Raw genomic sequence first — 18,042 nt, 5'->3', positions numbered from 1 at the left:
ATTTGTACTAATTACTTGTACAGACATGTCCTTCGGCAAATAACCTATAGGTTACTGTAGAAATGTGTTGATTCTCTCAGGAAACATATAGGTTATTTAGAAAGAGTCTGGGGAGACATACATAGACAAGTATAAATACATAATACCGTATGCTGTATATTTAAAATATTTCATTGTCTGTTCAGCTCCTCAGTAATTTTGGTGATTATCAGAAACTTTTTTCAAGGTTTGGAAATTTCTCCAACATCTTCCAGTTCTGTTACTTAATCCACAGTGAGCAATTTAAACACCCCCCTGCTCTCTCCAAGGCCCTGTGACTGCCGACAGTATCCTATCAGGAGAGCGTTGCCCCCTGGGAAAGAAACAGAGGAGACACTCACACGTGTTTCTGTGGTGCGGTCTGTCCATCATTTTTTTTTTTACTTACTGTTCTACAGTAATGAAAACTTAACACAAATAGTGCTGTGTTTGCGAGAGATTGGGTCCGCGGCTATGTGCTGTAATAGGACCCGCACGCACATGGACAGAGCTCTGTGGGTCTCGTGTCTTTATGGACGAGTGGACCTGTGATGGCCGTTGGCTTTCCGACGCGCCCCAGAGTGTCCCCTCCTCCCGCCTCTGGCTGGGTTCGTACTGGGTTCCTGCGCGGAGGAGCTTTCCCGTGGCGTACAAGGGGCTGCCCGTGACGGCAAGCTGCCGCTCTGTTTCCCTTTAGGAGTTGAGTTCTTCCTCCTTCCTCGTCTCTCCTTCAGCACTGCGGTGCCGCTGCTTTTCCTCTTGCGGCAGGTGCTCCATAATCCACAGGGCGGAGCGGTGGCTCTGTGGCTCAGGATCTGCGCCTGTGGCTGGAAGGTTGCCGGTTCAAATTCCGCGGCCGGCAGAGGAATCCTACTCCGTTGGGCCCCTGAGCAAGGCCCTTAACCCCAGCTGCTCCAGGGGTGCTGTACAATGGCTGACCCTACACTCTGACCCCAAGCTTCTCTCCCTGTCTGTGTGTCTCATGGAGAGCAAGCTGGGGTCAGCGAAAAAGACGAATTCCTAATGCAAGAAATTGTATAGGGCTAATAAAGAAACATCGTCACATCATAATCCTGTCCCGTGGACCTCGTAAGCAGACATCTTGTTTCTGCTTGCATGTGTGGCCCAGGAGGTTTTAAACTGTGTGAACTCAATGTTCCAGAAACAAAATGAAACCAGACAAACACACCTCCGCCAAGGGGGGCGGTGAAGAAAGTTCCCCTTGATGGGAGCACACGCAAGCTGGGCGTTTCCAAGATACGTTACGTTTTGTGTTTGGCGTTTGTGCCGCGTGTGTACCCACCGGTAAGTGCCTTCCCCGCAGAGATGGCGTTAGAATTCAGTCTGGGGCTTGACCGAGTCAGGGCTGGAGTCACAGGTGAGTTCTCCAAGACCTGACATGGGCTTCTGATGCCTCTCTGCTGCTCTCCTGTGTGTTCATGTATTTTTTATTTTGTTTTTTAAATAATTTAAAGACGTTCTCACCGCTGCCTCATTGCTCGTGGTTGCAAGGGTGGACTCTGGCTTGGATCTCCTTGGATTTGCAGCCTCTCAGAAGCATATTGTAACACATACTGCTGGGCTAGGTGTTGTAGTCCAGTCTTGCACTTCATGCTTCCAGGGCTCTGGATTGTCACGCCTTGTCCCAGGAGTAGGCAGCTCTTGAGTAGATGCCGTGTCTAATATGTTTTTCTTTTTCCTTTCTGCTGTTTCTAGCTCTTTAGAGAGGTACGGATAATGAAAGGTCTGAATCATCCAAACATAGGTGAGTACTCCTGAAGGGAAACGTCTGTTTGATCCCTGGGAATCCCTGGCTCTGGCCGGGGTGTGGCTGTGCTGTAGCGGAAAGTGAGCATGATCTCTCCCGTTCAGACCCCGAGGGGTAGGTGTTACTGCTGGGACGCTGGCGGAGGAGGAGGAATGTGATCCCCGGGCGAGGGGAAGGGGATCCCAGGAGAAACTGCGAGTGACAGCTGCAGTGATTGAGCTGTGGTGCGAGTGTACTGAAATAAAGCATGGCGGCACATTTAGAAAGATGGTATTTTCAGCCTCCTACGGAGCTGTCCAGTTCGCTCCTTTCCATGCCTTGTGGTACAGTCTCATGGGTCAAAATATTAGGAACCCCAGCCAAATTAATACTCTGAAGACTGTGCATGGTTTGCCTGGAGAAGAGGTGATGGGCTCTTCATCATCTTCCCTGGCCAGAACAACCCTCAGATTTCTGTCCTTTTGAAACTCTTACTGATTTATTTGGCTGACTCTGTTGTCCAAATAGTTCAATTTAACCAACCTTTACACAGCTGGGCATTTTACTGCAACAGTTTGGGTGAGGTCCCTTACTGAAGGATATAACAGCAGGGTCTCAGCTGGGATTTCAGTTGACAAGCTTCCAGATACGAGTCCAGAACCCTCACCTCTGCTCCACACTACAGCCCTGGAATCTGCCTGTGAAATCCGGTAGAACCGATGGAGGTGTGTGGGTCGGTATCATACACTCGCCCCCTTATCACAGCCTGAGCTGACAGTGATCCTGCAGGAATATTTGGAATCATGCATGTCACATCCTGTTCAGGCTGTCCTTGTGCCTACAGGATGTTGTCAGGGGAGGAGGGTTCCTGATAGCCAGGCTAATTTAGGTATTATGAGTATGTACGATCATCTATGCCTGGCCCTGCACTTCAAGAATAAAGAGCAGTTTGTGTCTGCTGGAGATTTTTTTTAACTTGGTGTTGTGTGGTTTAGGATTGTCTGTAATCCGTCTGTCAAGGTGACTGATTTTAATATCCCATCATCAATAATTCATCGTGGACATCCCGTCAGAACCCATAGTGGGTGCCACAAAGCGTTGCTAGGCGTCTCGTTTTAAAACTCCAACAGAGCTTGCTGGCCCAGATTGAAGAATTTAGTGTCGGAGCAGGTCTTCGGGAGGGCGCTCGCTGCGTTGTACACACAGTAAAAGACTAAAGGTTTCAGTTTGTAGGAGTACTATCCACCTGCTAGCACACTTTCTCAGTGTGGAGACCAGTGAAGTGTTTTACACAACTGTAGGGAAAAAAGAATGAAACAGCTGCAGTAAGTCAGAGTCACTTTTCCACCTCCTAGTTGCAGGACACTCAGCAGTTGATTCGGTGTGTTAGTAATAGATAACTACAAGCACTCAGTCACTAGGTTACCTGCTACCAGCTCGGACAGCATATTGATTCCCAGAAACCGTAACTGCTGGAAAGAAAAAAAATCTGCTTAGTTCATCCCCTTCCCCTGGGATTTGACCCCTTCCTGATTGATGTGGGGGGAAAAGGGGGGAAAAGTGCAGATCGGAATCCACAGGCGGCGCCCTTTTGTTAGTCGTAGAGTCGTCAAGTTCACTTAAAAACTGCGCCGCCTGAATGCAAGCGCGGTTGGCGTTGTGGCAGAGTGACCCCTCTCGCTCTGCTGTGTGCCTCCAGCCGGTGGCACCGATGGCTGACGAGCAGATTTACTGCGCAGCGCAGCAGAAGCAGGTGGTATGTGCGTGTCTTTGCGTTACCATTTTTAGATTTAACCGTAGGGTTGCGTGAGTAAGACACACATGCAACCATAAGCCTCAAGTCTGGCCTGTTCTCGGAAGTAGAATACAGGACTTTGTTTTCTTGCCTTTTTTGGGGTGTAGCTCCATGATTGTCGAATTCTTTTCCCAGGACTGTCTGGGACTCTGTAACGTGACTCTGGCTTGCGTTACTCTCACCTTTACACAACTGTTCAGCTGTGTTGTGAGTTTTGTAAAACTGAGGTAAAAAGCCCTGCGGAAAATAACTTACATGAAACGCCATGGGCAGTATTCAGAAAGCATTTATCATCAGCACCTGCTTTTTCCTTGTGAGAAAACAAGTAAAAAAAGTTGAGTAGTGACACCATTCTGTAAGGATACTAACTTGAGAGTTAGCAAAAGACTTGAATGTTTTTTACTTTTATTGTGTACCACAAGGTGTTTGTGTTGCTGAAGGTTAAATGTAGTTTGTGATGTGTGCACGGAAAAAAAGAGACTTTTCAGTTAATTTGACCAGATCCAAATGCATGTTGTATTACTGCTTTAATTCACTGATGTGTTCCTTTACTTTGTAGTGCAACTGTTTGAAGTGATCGAGACTGAGAAGACACTGTATCTGATCATGGAGTACGCCAGTGGGGGTGAGTGTCTGTCTGTCCCCCCATAGCCCTTTAGTGATCCCAGTAAAAGTGTGGCACACCATCTTTCACACAGGTAACCTGCACTTTTATTAGGCAACTCAGAGAAAAAAAACGAGTTACAAAAATAAGTTTTTTTTGTTTGTCCTGCTGTGCTTGTTTGCTTAAATGGGCTTATGCAATGTTTAGTACTTTGTTTTGACATATCTCTATAGTCCTTGTTTTATCTTTGCTATTTTGCTGCTCTTTTACTGCTGCACACCATAGTAAAAAACAGGAATCTCCTTTAACGTGATTCAGATTGAGAAAGGCTGCATTCGACAGAAAAGAACCCAAACATGTCAATATTCAGAGGAGACGTCTCGTTCCCTTCTTATTCTGTTTCCACTGGACTTTTTATCCCAGTGCCTATCTGTAACCATGCTGAAAACTGAGCTTCTGACCATCTGGTTCGGAGTGCGTCAGCCATCAGGATTCATTTCCATTTTAAATGATAAATAGTGGCTTCTAATGGTGCTGAGCGGATGTATTCTGATTAAAAATCTCTACCTACCCAGAGCTCTGTCAACCCAATATTTACCTGGCCTCTTGAATCGCAGCCAAGCACCCCAGAGCGCTTTCCCACAGCGTCAAAGCCGTAACCTAGTTCGTTACTGCCAGGAGAAACGCACTGGGTTCATCCTCTAATATTCTTTTACCTCTCTGTTCCTTCTGATCAGTCTGTCTCTCCCTCTCTGCTTCCTCCCTCCGAGCTCCGAAGTCTCCCTCCGTCACCCCTCCCTCTCTCTTTCTGTTTCCCTCCCTCCTTTGTCATCTGCCACTCTCTCCTTCTCTCCTGCCCTTTCTTTCACTCATCCCCCCTGCCCCTCCTCTCTTCATAATCCTTTGCTCCCTCTTTCCTCTCCAGCTATTTCAGCCTCTTTCTGCCCCCCCATCCCCTCTTTCCTTCTCCCTCTTTATCACTCACTCGCTCGCCGCTTCGTCTTTCTGTGAGAGAATCCCTTGTGCTTCCCTGCAGCTTCAGCAGTCACACACACACACACTCACACACACACGTTTGCACGCCCTAGCACACAGACATACACATACGGCTGTCACATCGATCGGACACGTGGGATGAATCCAGGCCGCTTCTCTCCAGATACGGCTGCTCCGAGCCATCCCAGCTCTCGGTCGGCTCTCTGCAGCGCTGCCCTTTACTGTAAGAGAGTTGGGCGACACAGGGGCAGCCAGGCACGCTGTGCCGTTCCTACCCCGAACCCCTGTCTTCCCCCTCGGCTGGGATCTGAACCTCTTTTCTCTCTGGGCCTCTTTGGGTGAGGTGCAGTATGGCCTCATTATCCATCTCATATCTCTTGCTTCATCTCTGTCCTCTTTCTTTCTTGAGCGAATGGGCTCATGATCTCTGAGGCTGAGGTACTGCAGAGGAAAGACGCTTGGTTTGGTGTTTGTCATACTCAGGTGAAATTAGACAGACTGCGAGGCAGCCAAAGACACTCATGGAGGAGCAGCTGTCATGTCACAGGCCCCCATACATTCATGTGTCCTGTCTCGGCTCTCTTCAGGATCTGTGGTTCTGAAGTGTGCCTCTCCAAAACCAGATTTCAGCATTTAACTGAAACTGGGCTGTTTCTCTGCAATACACAATTTCCTGTTTCTATTGCACGTGCAGTGGTACGTGTACGAGTCTTCCTGAGTGCCCTTCTGCATGAGGCTCTGTGAGCACGCACGCCTCAGGCTCACACACTGCGCAGTCTCTGTCTATCCTGTCAGTCCACTGATCGGTCCAAGCCTGTGGACATGCTGTACATCGTCCTTGTTAGCGCCTGGGCGGAGGGCCACAGGGCCCTTCGGGGTGCAGCAGGAGCCCGGTGTGTGTGGAGCCCCTGTGACGGCGGGGCGGAGGCCCAGGTGCGCTGCCCGCCCTCACCGTGCCCTGTCCCTGTTCCTCTGCCTCCCCCGCAGGCGAAGTGTTCGACTACCTCGTGTCTCACGGGAGAATGAAGGAGAAGGAAGCGCGAGCCAAATTCCGGCAGGTAATCCAGTCGCGGCTCGTGGGCTGTGAATGCGGAACCCCCGACGCGGATGGTTCCGGTGTGGGGTTTGAGAACCGGACAGGCCACATGGGAGCATGCGTAGGGCTGGCGACCGTGATTTCTGATGAGACCTTCTGTCTTTTGCTTGTTGTTCCTAGCGTGTTAAAGAAGTAGTTTCCTTTACGCCTCTGTGGGAGTCCTGTTTTTAAATCGGTAACCACTGGGATGAACACTTTTCTATGCCTAAGCTTTATGGCTGTACAGCCCTATACAGTCTCCCTGATGGGAGGAGTGAAACGTGAAACGTCTCTCTCATTTCTGTCAGATGATTTTAGGTGCCTAGAGCCATTTTTGCAGCAAGCGAACTAAAGCCGTGAAGCCCACCTCACCCCGGTGGTGCACTGCAGGTCTGCACTGCTGATGAGGGTTTCTGTTTGCCTTCATCAGCAGGACAGCAAGGCAGATCGAACCTGACGGAGACGAGAACTGAATTTCACTACGCTTAATTCATTGCCTCATATAAATCTCAGTCAAGAAGCTGGATCAGCTCATTGTCTGTTAAAAGGTTTCCGGGTTAAAACTAAAGTAAACTTACAGTGTACAAAAAATCAAGGCAAGTGCTGCCCATCATGACCTGTGCTTCTCTCTCACACAGATTGTGTCTGCTGTGCACTACTGTCACCAGAAGAACATCGTTCACAGGGACCTCAAGGTCAGAATCAGGCCACACTGGAACCAGGCAACTGGCTAGTTTGTCAATTTAGTGAATAAAACTGCTCTAGGAGCCACTTTGTACAAGTTCATTAGGTTAATCTCCCCTCTCTTTGAAACACCATTTTTCTGTAATGATTACAAATTTCAAATGGTGTCATAGGGAATTAGGAATAAGAAAAAATGATTTTTTTAACTACAGCAACATGGATAAACTTTTCCAAGCTGTTTCTTTTTTGTAGTGGCCTCTAATCTTACCAGTATCTATAGAAGAAAAGGTTACAGTGCCTGAAATACTGACTTGACAGGCGGAGAATCTCCTGCTGGATGCCGACTCTAACATCAAGATCGCCGACTTCGGCTTCAGCAACGAGTTCACCCTGGGGAACAAGCTGGACACTTTCTGCGGGAGCCCCCCCTACGCCGCGCCCGAGCTCTTCCAGGGCAAGAAGTACGACGGGCCCGAGGTGGACATCTGGAGCCTGGGCGTCATCCTGTACACGCTGGTCAGCGGCTCGCTGCCCTTCGACGGGCAGAATCTGAAGGTAAGGCCCTCCCGTGATATAGGACCCAGGACACTGCTCCTGGAGAGGAGGTCTCCTGCTAGTTGTACAGGTACAAAAGACAAGCTCAGTCCCCTTCAGGAACACACCCGCTGTCTGACATGGCCCTCCCATCCCCGAGCACAGGACCTCCTCTAGGAAGACAGCGTGTCAGCAGTGGAGGGCGTTGTGCCACACTAGCACACCTGCTGCAGTACTGTAGCTGCTGCTGCAGAGTCCTCTTGTATTAAAGTTATTGCCCACTTCTCCCAGTTGTTGGGCGTCCCAGATCAGCCATTACCTTGCCAAACCGTCTGCAAGATGCCCGAGACCAAGCTGGCCGGTGTTGGAGTGCTTGTGTCGGGTCTCCTGGTTTCAGTGTGGGAGGCTGTCCTGCACCAGGCTCTCAAAAGCCCAGGAAAACATCTGTGTATAAGATACAAGAAAAGCTGTGTGCGAACGAGGAGCTCGGCGAGGATGTGCAGAGGCTCACTGTCTCTGGCGTGTCCTGTCCCAGGAGCTGCGGGAGAGGGTCCTGAGGGGGAAGTACCGCGTGCCCTTCTACATGTCGACCGACTGCGAGAACATCCTGCGCCGCTTCCTGGTCCTCAACCCCAGCAAGCGCTGCACCCTGGAGGTAAGGCTAAGTGGAGAGGAGTGGAGTGGGGGCAGCTGGGAGCCTCCAAGTGGGGGGTCTGGTCCCGACAGAATTTCAGGTGTGAAAACAGTTGTCATATCAGAGCGCTTTCTGACCAAACACAGTGAACAGGCTGCATGGGCTCCAAACCAACCTCCAGCACCTGATGCCATTTTACAGCTCGGCTGTTTAAGAAGGTGGCTTATCTTATTTTGAGCCTGCGTTTCTCTCCTTTCTGTGTCCCGTTATCTCCTGTAATAACTTAAAATCCATCTGTTCTTCTCGCCAGCAAATCATGAAGGACAAGTGGATGAACGCTGGGTACGAGGGGGACGAACTGAAGCCCCACGTGGAGCCCCTGGAGGACTACAGTGATGCCAGCCGCATCGGTGAGGCCTTCGCCTGCTGTAGTTATTTTCCTGGCAGCCTTTATCCAAGGCAGCCTACTGTAGGTAAAGTGGTCATAGCTGGTGCAGTGAAGTGTTGTGGTTCCACAGGTAACTGTGAAACGTGGAGCTGATGTTACAGCACATCCTGTCAAAATTCAGAAATACTGCACAGCTTGTTGATACAGAATAAGCCTGGGTAACTGGAAAAAACAGATTTGAGCTTCGGTCATGCAAACTCCACCCTGACAGAGCCAGTCTGGAACCCAGCTTTCAACCAGAGTAAGAATCGCAGCTGTTAGTATCTTGCTTCTCGAGAGCCGATGGGCTCGGTGACTGATCCGATCTTTCTCCCTCTTCCCCCCCGCGCCGTCCCTCAGAGGTAATGGTGGGTATGGGCTATTCCCGTGAGCAGATCAAGGACGCCCTGACCAAACAGAAGTACAACGACATCACCGCCACGTACCTGCTGCTGGGCCGCAAGAACAACGAGGTGAGGGCCAGCAGGGGGGCTGCGGCAGCGCCGTCGCCGATCTTGTTCTTCTTTCTACAGGACCGCGCCACGACATGGCGCTCTTCAGCACACGTTGCAGCAGTGTTTTAGACTGCGACTTTGCAGGAATTTTTGAGCCTTTCTGCTAAGTGTCCTATAGAAGGGAAAACACTGTGCATAGTCATTGAGCCGGGGCCGGATTTTGGGGTTCGGAGGCCCTCGGCACTTTCACTCCGGATTGTGCAAAAAGAGGCGTCAACGCCAAATTGAATGACGTCGATTGAGAGGATGCACCTCAAACTATTCTAATGCTCAACCCCGTGATTGTTAGAGTGAGTCGAGTGACCGGCACTTCGAGACGTCTGGTTTCTCGAACAGCCGCTAGATAGCGTGTGATTAGTGATTTGGAGCACCTAGAGTCGATCGCAAGCATGTTGTTTTGGCTCGTTTTTCGTTAGTCGCTAGTGTTTCCCTCCTTCGGCGGCCCTAGGCACTGTGCTTACAGTGCCTGATGGGAAACTGCATTGAACCTTCAAGTACCGTACGTGTTCTCTCCTTTCTTTAAATTCAGTTCTAGATGCAGTGACCCTTACCTGCTGCGTGTTTGGAGCTAATGGATCAAATTTGTTGTTCGGGAGCAGCGATTGTTTTTTAAACTGTTTTTTTGTATGGATTTGTTTCTTTGAAGTGTCGTGCTAATTGATTTTGAAATAACTTGACTTGACTTGACTTGACTTGAACTTTATTGCCATATGTAACGGTGCTGGTACAATGGAATTCTTACTTACAGAAAGTCTCTCGATTGTAAAACAAGTGTAAAAAAAAAAAACAAAGTGCAAACAGTGCATCAAGACAATGTACAAACAAATACTGCAGGAACTTACATTGTAAGCAGAACCGCCGACAGCTTCGGTGCGCAGTGTGTACCGGGGGTGTCTGTGCCTGGTTCTGAGCTGGCGGGCTTGTTCTGCCCCACTGTGTTCCAGCTGGACAGCAGTGAGTCCCGCTCGGGGAGCAGCCTGTCTCTGGCCCGGGTGCGACCCAGCACCGTCACCAACGGAACCAGCAAGCACTCGTCCGCTACCTCCTCCTCCTCCTCCTCCCATGGCAAGAGCCAGCGCAGCGCCTCCACCTACCACCGGCAGCGGAGGCACAGTGATTTCTGTGAGTTCCCTGAGCCGCAGGGGCGGGGAGGTGCAGGGGGGCAGGGGTTTTAGGGTAGAAGGAAGGAGAGGTGTTTGGGGTTTCTCTGTTCAGTATGTGCCAACCAGCTAACCTCTGGCCCAAGTACAGATACAGGTAGTCAAGTGTACCTTTAAATACCTTTCCCAGGCGTGTGCATGTTTGACAGTGGGTGTACTGCATTAGAGAGACCTTTGTTGTCCATAAATGGCAGACATATCAGAGCTGGAAACCAAGAGATAGTGGAGTATTCTCTTTTTCAGTATCTGACGTATATCTCAAAGGCTATTTGCCCTTTACAGATTTTAAGGCTCATGTGCAAAAGCATTTCTAGTTCATTTCCTAGCTAGGAGAAGCCCACAGCATGGCAACTTTCAAGTGTTTTTTTTGCTTCGGTGCAAATGTGCCACGCATCTAACAGCAGATAAACTCAGAATTCGCTTTCTCACACTCAAGGAAGGAAACGAAGACCAAGAACGGCCTTTAGGAAACTGAAACTCTGCATGGCATCCAAAAGCTTGCAGCAGTAGTTAAAATCATGACCGCCTCTTCCGGATGGTTTTGTAGCGTCTGGAACGGCCCGAGCTCCCTCACACCCTGCCTCTCCCCGCAGGTGGCCCCTCCCTCCCGGTGGCGCACCCCAAGCGCAGCCCCACCAGCACGGGCGAGGCGGACCTGAAGGAGGAGCGCATGCCGTCGCGCAAGACCAGCTGCAGCGTGGTGGGCAGCCGGAGCATCCCCCCTTCCAGCCCCATGGTCAGCAGCGCCAACAACCCCAACAAGTCCGAGATCCCCGACCGCCGCAAAGAGATTAATGCCACCACGGTGAGAGGGGGAGTTTCTTTTTCCTTTCCTTCCACAAAATCCCTGCCAAGAGCGAGCTGCTTCGTTATTGCAACCGCTGGCCTAAAGCCACAGGGGATGAAGAGAACTTTCCGGGTTGCTTTAAGGTTCCTGATTTAAATATGGGAGAGCTCTGCATATTTTGTGAGTTTATTCAATACTTGATAATCCTTACACTTACTGTTTATAGCACTTTTCTGGACACTCCACTCAAAGTGCTTTGCAGGTAATGGGGAATCCCACAACCGCCACCAGTGTGCAGCCCCACCTGGATGATGCGCCAGTCTGCTCCCCACACCAGCTTTCAGTGGGGAGGAGAGCAGAGTGATGAAGCCAGTTTAGAGATGGGGATTATTAGGAGGCCATGATTGATAAAGGCCAGGGGGAAATTTGGCCAAGACGCCAGGGTTACACCCCTACTCTTTTCAAGAAACGCCCTGGGATTTTTTATGACCACAGAGGGTCAGGACCTTAGTTTTACATCTCATCCCAAGGATGGTGCCTTTTTACAGTATAGTGTCCCTATTACAATACTGGGGCATTAGTTCCCACATAGACCGCAGGGTGAGCGCCCCCTACTGACCCCACTAACACCTCTTCCAGCAGCAACCTCAGCTTTCCCAGGAGTCTCCCATCCAGGTACTGGTCAGGCTCACTGAGCTTCAGTGGGTGGCAGTTGTGAATTGCAGGGTGATATGGCTGCTGGCAATTCAGTGTCCAGCCAGAATTTCCACAGCTAACACCGGGAAACTGGTTGAGTGATTCTGCCTGGATCCAATCATTATGGCAGAAGAGCTGATATCCAATACCTCTTAAAAAAAAAAAAGGAGTGAGTCAGGGGAACGGCGACCATGTACACACCCTGATGGGACTCTTGCATTTGCAGAACAACATCCCTGCAAGTGCCATGACCCGGCGGAACACGTACGTGTGCACGGACCGGTCCAGCACCGACAGGCACTCCCTCCTGCAGAACGGCAAGGACAACAGGTGAGCCTGCGCCGCACGCGATGGAACCACGGAGCGTGACCGGCCGGCTGGTCGGGCATCGGCGAACGTTTGTGGGAAGAGCAGAAACATCCTCCGGGAGGGGTGTCCAGCCAGTCGAGGCGCATACTCAGAGCAGTGACCCCAACATTACTCGTGACATCACCTTTGTCGCAGCTCAGCTGTGGCCAGGACTCTCCCGACAGCAGTCAGCACATGGCTGGGTGCTTCTGGGCTAAGGCGGGCAATAGTTGTCCAGAGACGTCTCTAAACTGTTAACTTCTTCTAAGACACCAGCAAGATTGCACCGCAGAAGCAGAATAAAATATGGGGGGGATTATAGGGAGGATAAGTAATAATAACTGGTAATTCTAATTAAAAAATGTGAAAACAACCCCTTTTATCCCTCTGACCCAATGTGAACACGGCCATTTTTCTACGTGAGGCTTTGCCCAGGGGCAGTTTTTAAGCAGACATTTCAATAAATCGGCCGGTATGAGCTGGGCTTTAGTGAGAGCACACAGAGGGATGTGCGGCTCGCAGGCCTGGCTCTCTGCCCGTCCTCTCCTGCGCCAGCCAGGCTGTCGATATGATCACAGATCGGCAGCGAGACGGGGTAGCTGCACGCACACACAGCTGTGGCTGCCCGCCTCTGCGCTGTGGATCCTGCTCTGTTCCCATAATATACATTAGAAAGAAACCTTTTTATATAGAAAACCCTAAACATGGAAGAAGGATGTGTGTGGGGGTAGGGGATTAGTGTAAAAGTTATACAGTACCCTGACCAAGTCAGAAAGGGGAAGTCTGCTCACCTGTCTGTGATCTGGTGCTGACTATCCAGTAGATGTCTCTGTCTCCCTTTCCTCTCTTTTCCATTCCTGACCAGAGTCCTAGATATCTTTCCGCTCCAGGAGTTAATGCACTGCGCTGTGGTCACTGTGTGTGCGTGCGTGCGTGTGTCTCTGTGTGTCTCTGTGTGTCTCTGTGTGTCTCTGTGTGTCTCTGTGTCTCTGTGTCTCTGTGTCTCTGTGTGTCTGTGTGTCTGTGTGTCTGTGTGTCTGTGTGTCTGTGTGTCTGTGTGTCTGTGTGTCTGTGTGTCTGTGTGTCTGTGTGTCTGTGTGTCTGTGTGTCTGTGTGTCTGTGTGTCTGTGTGTCTGTGTGTGCTAACGGCTCTGCTCATCTCTCTCTCAGCTCCCTGTCTCACCGGCTGCCCCCCGCCTCGCCGTCGACCCACAGCATCGCGGGCGCGGGCGCGGGGGGGGCCTCCTCCGTGGGCGACCGCTCCCGGCTCTCTCGCGGCTCCACCATCCGCAGCACCTTCCACGGGGGGCAGCTCCGGGACCGCCGCCCGCCCCCCCACACCGCCCCGCCCACCTCCCCCACCCTGTCGCACGACGCCAGCCCCCTCCCTCACGCCCGCAGCCGAGCCACCTCCAACCTCTTCAGCAAGATCACCTCCAAGCTGACCCGCAGGTACAGGCTCTCGCCGCCGCATCGGCTCTGTTTTACCAGGAACATTCTCATCCTCTGGCACTGGCGCTGAGCGCTAATAAGAATAATAATCCTCACACTTCTATCGCGCTGCTCTGGACACGCCACTCAAAGCGCTTTACAGGTCATGGGGATCCCCTCCACCCCCACCAGTGTGCAGCCCCACCTGGATGATGCACCAGTACTCTCCCCACACACCAGCTCTCAGTGGGGAGGAGAGCAGAGTGATCGAGCCAGTTCAGAGATGGGGATTATTAGGAGGCCATGACTGGTAAAGGCCAGGGGGGAAATTTGGCTACAACACCGGGGTGACACCCCTACTCTTTTTGAGAAATGCCCTGGGATTTGTAATGACCACAGAGAGTCAGGATCAAGGTGTTATGTTTTATCCATAGGACACCTCCTTTTTACAGTGAAGTGTCCCCGTCACTATACTGGTGTATTAGGACCCACACAGACCGCAGGGTGAGCGCCCCCTACTGGCCCCACTAACACCTCTTCCAGCAGCAACCTTAGTTTTTCCCAGGAGGTCTTGGATCCAGGTACTGACCAGGCTCGCACACCTGCTGAGCTTCAGTGGGCTGCCAGCTGTGAAGAGTTATATGGCTCCTGGCTAATATAAGAACAGCAATGAGTATGTGCTTATGTGTGAACCCTTTGCCTAATGGAAAAAAAAAGAAACTAAGCACAGGAGGAAAGGAGTTCTTCACATACCTACCTGTGTTTTTGAGTTTGCTCTTTTGTTGCCGTTTTAATGCAAAATTATAGTTAATAGTCACACTTGTGCTGCCTTGTTTGGACCAGTATTAATAGTCCACAGCTGTACGTGTGCAACATGAACTCAGTTTATTAAAAGCAGCCTGCATGGAGGCTAATATGATTAGCTAACACAGCAGATGTGAGTCTGAAGTTGTCTTCTGAGTGTGTGTGTGTATGTGTGTTTAGGCTGTGCAGACAGATCTCAAAGTCCAGCGCTACCCCACGCAGTTCCCCTATAATAAGCGTCGTCTTCCCTGGCCTTTTGTTCCTCTGTTAACCTCAGGCTCTCAACCTGCAGTTCACATCTTTCTGTATCCAGATCTCGGCTGGTATTTGATTCTTCTGTTGTTTTTTAGTATTTTTATTTGATTTGTTTGCTTTCCCTGCCGAACACCTGCAATTTCTCCTCTCTCTTTCTCTGTCTCTGTTTTCCTCTAGGGTCAATCTTGACCCTTCTAAGCGCCAGAGCTCAAACAAATCTGTCTCGGGCTGCACTCTTCCGCAGGGATCAAAAACAGTTAGTAAGTCTTCCCATGGCCTTGCTTATCTGTTTGTCTGTCTGCCTGCCTATGCGCCTGTTGCCCTGCATCCTGGATTCATGTAACATACTGACGTGGCTGTCTTTCTACACTCCTTCAAGGAAAGCTCTCAAAAGCCCTGCTCTCCCATGTGTTTCTTGGAGAGTATTAAAATCCTAAGGGAAAGGCTCTTGTCCGACGTGGTGGTTTCCTAGAGCAGTGCCATTCCTTAAGGATTTTGCTGGGACAGCATGACATTTTTGCAGCTAAACCACAGCAAACAGCAGAAAATCTATACAGTAATCGCTTGTTACACAAGCTTAATTTGTTCCTCCAAAACTGCTCGTAAAATGAAAACTCGTGTAACGGAAATTAAATTCACGTTGCTTCACGTATAATCTCTGATCAGTTTCAGAACTCAGAAATCTTCTCTCAAACACCCAGACTTCACCTTAAGACAGCACAGAACAGTACCTATTTATAAAAATAACAACACTCCTGGTTAATTATTCGAGAAACAAGCTTGAAGTCATTAGCTGATGCATAAACAGTAGCACTTCTGCTCCTGCTGTATTTACTGTACAGTACCATGGCCATCAGCAAAACGCATTAGGTACTGTCCTGTACTATACTGTTTACACTGAACCACACAAGCCTTTGCTATCAAAAAAGTGAAAATGAAATAAATGAAATTTCTCAGAGAAGATTATTTGAAAGGAATCTCAGCAAGGCTTTACATGGAGCCTAACTAGTAAGTAAAAACTCGTGTAGCGGTGGCTCGTCTTGCAAGAGATTACTGTATATGTCTCCGTTCCTCAGCCTCATGTGTGTTTGAGTACGTAGTGAGACTCTTCTCACGCCTGCCTGTCTGTGTCTTTGGTGGGGTCGGCAGGTAATGCATGTGAAAGGTCACCAGACATGAGCACTCATCCATCTGAAGTATCCAACTACAGGCTGCTGGTGTAGCCTCATCTCAAAGCCTTAGTGCCGCGCTTGGTTTGCTTAGAAGATGTCTGCAGCCTGTCATATAGCACAGATATGACTGAGGTATTTAGAGTCCTGAAGGGGCTCCAGCAGCAGCTAGTCATCCTGAACAGCAGCTTCAGGCTCAACACACAGAACAGTACCAGTGAGCCCTGAGGAGCATGAGTTGCGCTGAGAAAAAGCCAGGAATGGTTGCAGAAAGAGGTACAGATGCATCGAGCAAACGTCCAGCCCACATTATGAATGTTGATCCACCAGGGCAGAAGAAACTTCTTGTCAAGGTTCCTGAGTACGTGGGCACGCTGGGCCCAGATGGGTTTGCTTTTAACAATAACAGGCCCCTGTATTTCAGGTGTCTTGTCCTACCACACTTAACAGCACCTCATAAGGCCAGAGCTAGTGTTGTCATGCCACAGGTCTTGTGCATTGCAGCTCGTGTTTAGTTATGTTTGATGTTTGGTGTGGATCAGTGATTTTCCACCAGAGTGCTCTTTGGCAGCCAGCTCCTTCCACAGAAGATTCCGCCCTGCGATTGGAAAGTGCCCAGTTCCAGGAAAGGCCTTTGTCTGAGTTGTAAGCGCAGCACCAGGAATAAAACCGAGCTCTGGAATTTCACAGCTCGCCTTGTGCAGGGCTCTATTTACTGTATACCACTGACTGCTGTGGGGGGGGATGAGACGGTTTTCTTTTTTGAGAGAAACATATTATAATGAAGCAGAGCTTGGTACAGTAAAAATTAACTTCCTGAGCTGATGATGATAGTACAGCCAAGACAATGTGTCCTGCACAGCATACGTAAGAGACACATGAAAAAGTTCCTTATATCACTTTTCTACTAGTACCCAGAAAAGCTTGATGGGGCGAAAAGGAGGAAATTAGGATTCTAAATTTATGTCACCCACAATGAATTTGGGATTTGATGTTTGGAAGGCGCTGGCTACTGGAATAAATTAGCACGTGTGACCATTGACAACCACTTCTTTTGTTCATTCCTTCGTGTTGCTTTGAGGTGTTTGACGATGAGAGAATTTTCACAATTGTTTCGTTGGCCCTCTGGCCTAGTCTCTGTGGCCCACTGATTCGTACCTAATGGTGTGATCTATTTCCTTCTTAAGGGTCACAGACGAACCTGAGAGAGTCTGCAGATCTCCGGTCACAAGGTCAGTATCGCTTGGACACTTGACACTACAGAGAGCAGCTCGCATGATGAGACCCCTGGTTACCATTGTCTGTCTCAGCTGAGCTGTGCACCATTGTCCTTATACAGCAGGGCATCGGGACACAGAGGCCAGACTGCCCATTTACTTTGAGAGATCAATTTAGCAGGCAGGGGGAGAAAACATTACTGACGTAAAAAAAGAAAACTTTGAAAGTCCTTGCTCTAAATGGTGCTCCTTCCTGCAGGTGGGCAAGTTAAATGTCCTCTAACTGGTTTCAGAAAGGGTTTTATACTGTTGTCCATTATAGTCAGTGTGACTTAGTTATTTTACAACATGCCTGAAATCCTTGTAGCTGCAGCCTTTAATACCAGTCTTCAGAAGCAGAAGGAAAGCCATGGTTACCAGTGTGGGTAGCAGACTGTGTGTTGAAAGGACACGAGGACTGAGAAAGGCCTGACATTTCGGCACAGCCCTGCGATGTAACATGCTCGTCTGAGGAGGCTTCCTGCAAGTTTTCAAGTTCTGCTGCGGTGATGGCCGGCTGGTTTTGAGCCGCACACCATGAGTTCTGCTGCTTCCCTAATGACAGGGAAGATGGCCACTTTTGTGCCACAGTTACTGTTTATTTGTAATCTCTTGGTTTTTCCTGTCGCCTCAGATGCACTGTTTCAGGTTAAACCAGCAAGGTAAAAGGGTATCGTGGCTGATAGTGGCTTCGTAGACAGTAGAGCCATCAAACCGTGGTGTGGTGTGTGTGGACACTGATACCGTGGTGCAATAGACTAGTGTGTGTGACCAGCTAGAGCTGGACGCAGCAAAGCTGCGACGTTACCCCATGTCCCAACATGCTGGCATGAAGCTGTGTGTTTCGGTATGTGTATATATGCTGTATATCTGTGTATATACATATACAGTACCATGGAGTTGCCAGGTGCTCATGTATGGCACTTTTGGGTTCTTCCAGGTCTTGTAGGATTGCTTGGAAATGAACCTCTGACTTGGTCTAGATGCATATCAGTAATCATTCTGCCATCTGTGACTGTATGTTGGGAAAACCTGGCTTTAAAAAGTAATCCAGTACAGTCCTGGTTACTTGTGTAAATGATTACTTATTTAAAGTTAAGGGAAATA

At 49.6% G+C, this 18,042-nt stretch overlaps 1 protein-coding gene across 3 annotated transcripts in view; it reads left to right on the top strand.

Annotated features, from left to right (window-relative positions):
• Positions 1-18,042, top strand: part of LOC148672083 (MAP/microtubule affinity-regulating kinase 4-like) — a 46,321-nt gene that overhangs the window by 23,454 nt on the left and 4,825 nt on the right. Inside the window, exons 4-18 of one of the 3 annotated variants that reach the window (XM_088627437.1) lie at positions 1,735-1,783; positions 4,120-4,185; positions 6,148-6,218; positions 6,874-6,930; positions 7,238-7,474; positions 7,989-8,108; positions 8,398-8,497; positions 8,875-8,987; positions 9,974-10,151; positions 10,783-10,994; positions 11,899-12,002; positions 13,191-13,472; positions 14,688-14,770; positions 16,867-16,911; positions 17,570-17,597. In XM_088627437.1, coding sequence (XP_088483563.1) covers positions 1,735-1,783; positions 4,120-4,185; positions 6,148-6,218; positions 6,874-6,930; positions 7,238-7,474; positions 7,989-8,108; positions 8,398-8,497; positions 8,875-8,987; positions 9,974-10,151; positions 10,783-10,994; positions 11,899-12,002; positions 13,191-13,472; positions 14,688-14,770; positions 16,867-16,911; positions 17,570-17,597 — 1,745 coding nt within the window. The remainder of the gene's footprint in view (positions 1-1,734; positions 1,784-4,119; positions 4,186-6,147; positions 6,219-6,873; positions 6,931-7,237; positions 7,475-7,988; positions 8,109-8,397; positions 8,498-8,874; positions 8,988-9,973; positions 10,152-10,782; positions 10,995-11,898; positions 12,003-13,190; positions 13,473-14,687; positions 14,771-16,866; positions 16,912-17,569; positions 17,598-18,042) is intronic. The other 2 variants (XM_088627436.1, XM_088627434.1) reach the window with 2 other exon arrangements.

Source organism: Lepisosteus platostomus, chromosome 4, assembly GCF_059453375.1.
Source record: "Lepisosteus platostomus isolate fLepPlt1 chromosome 4, fLepPlt1.hap1, whole genome shotgun sequence".
NCBI lineage: Eukaryota > Metazoa > Chordata > Actinopteri > Semionotiformes > Lepisosteidae > Lepisosteus > Lepisosteus platostomus.
Note: the sequence above shows the minus strand (reverse complement) of the source record. Positions and strands in the feature narration are given on the sequence as shown.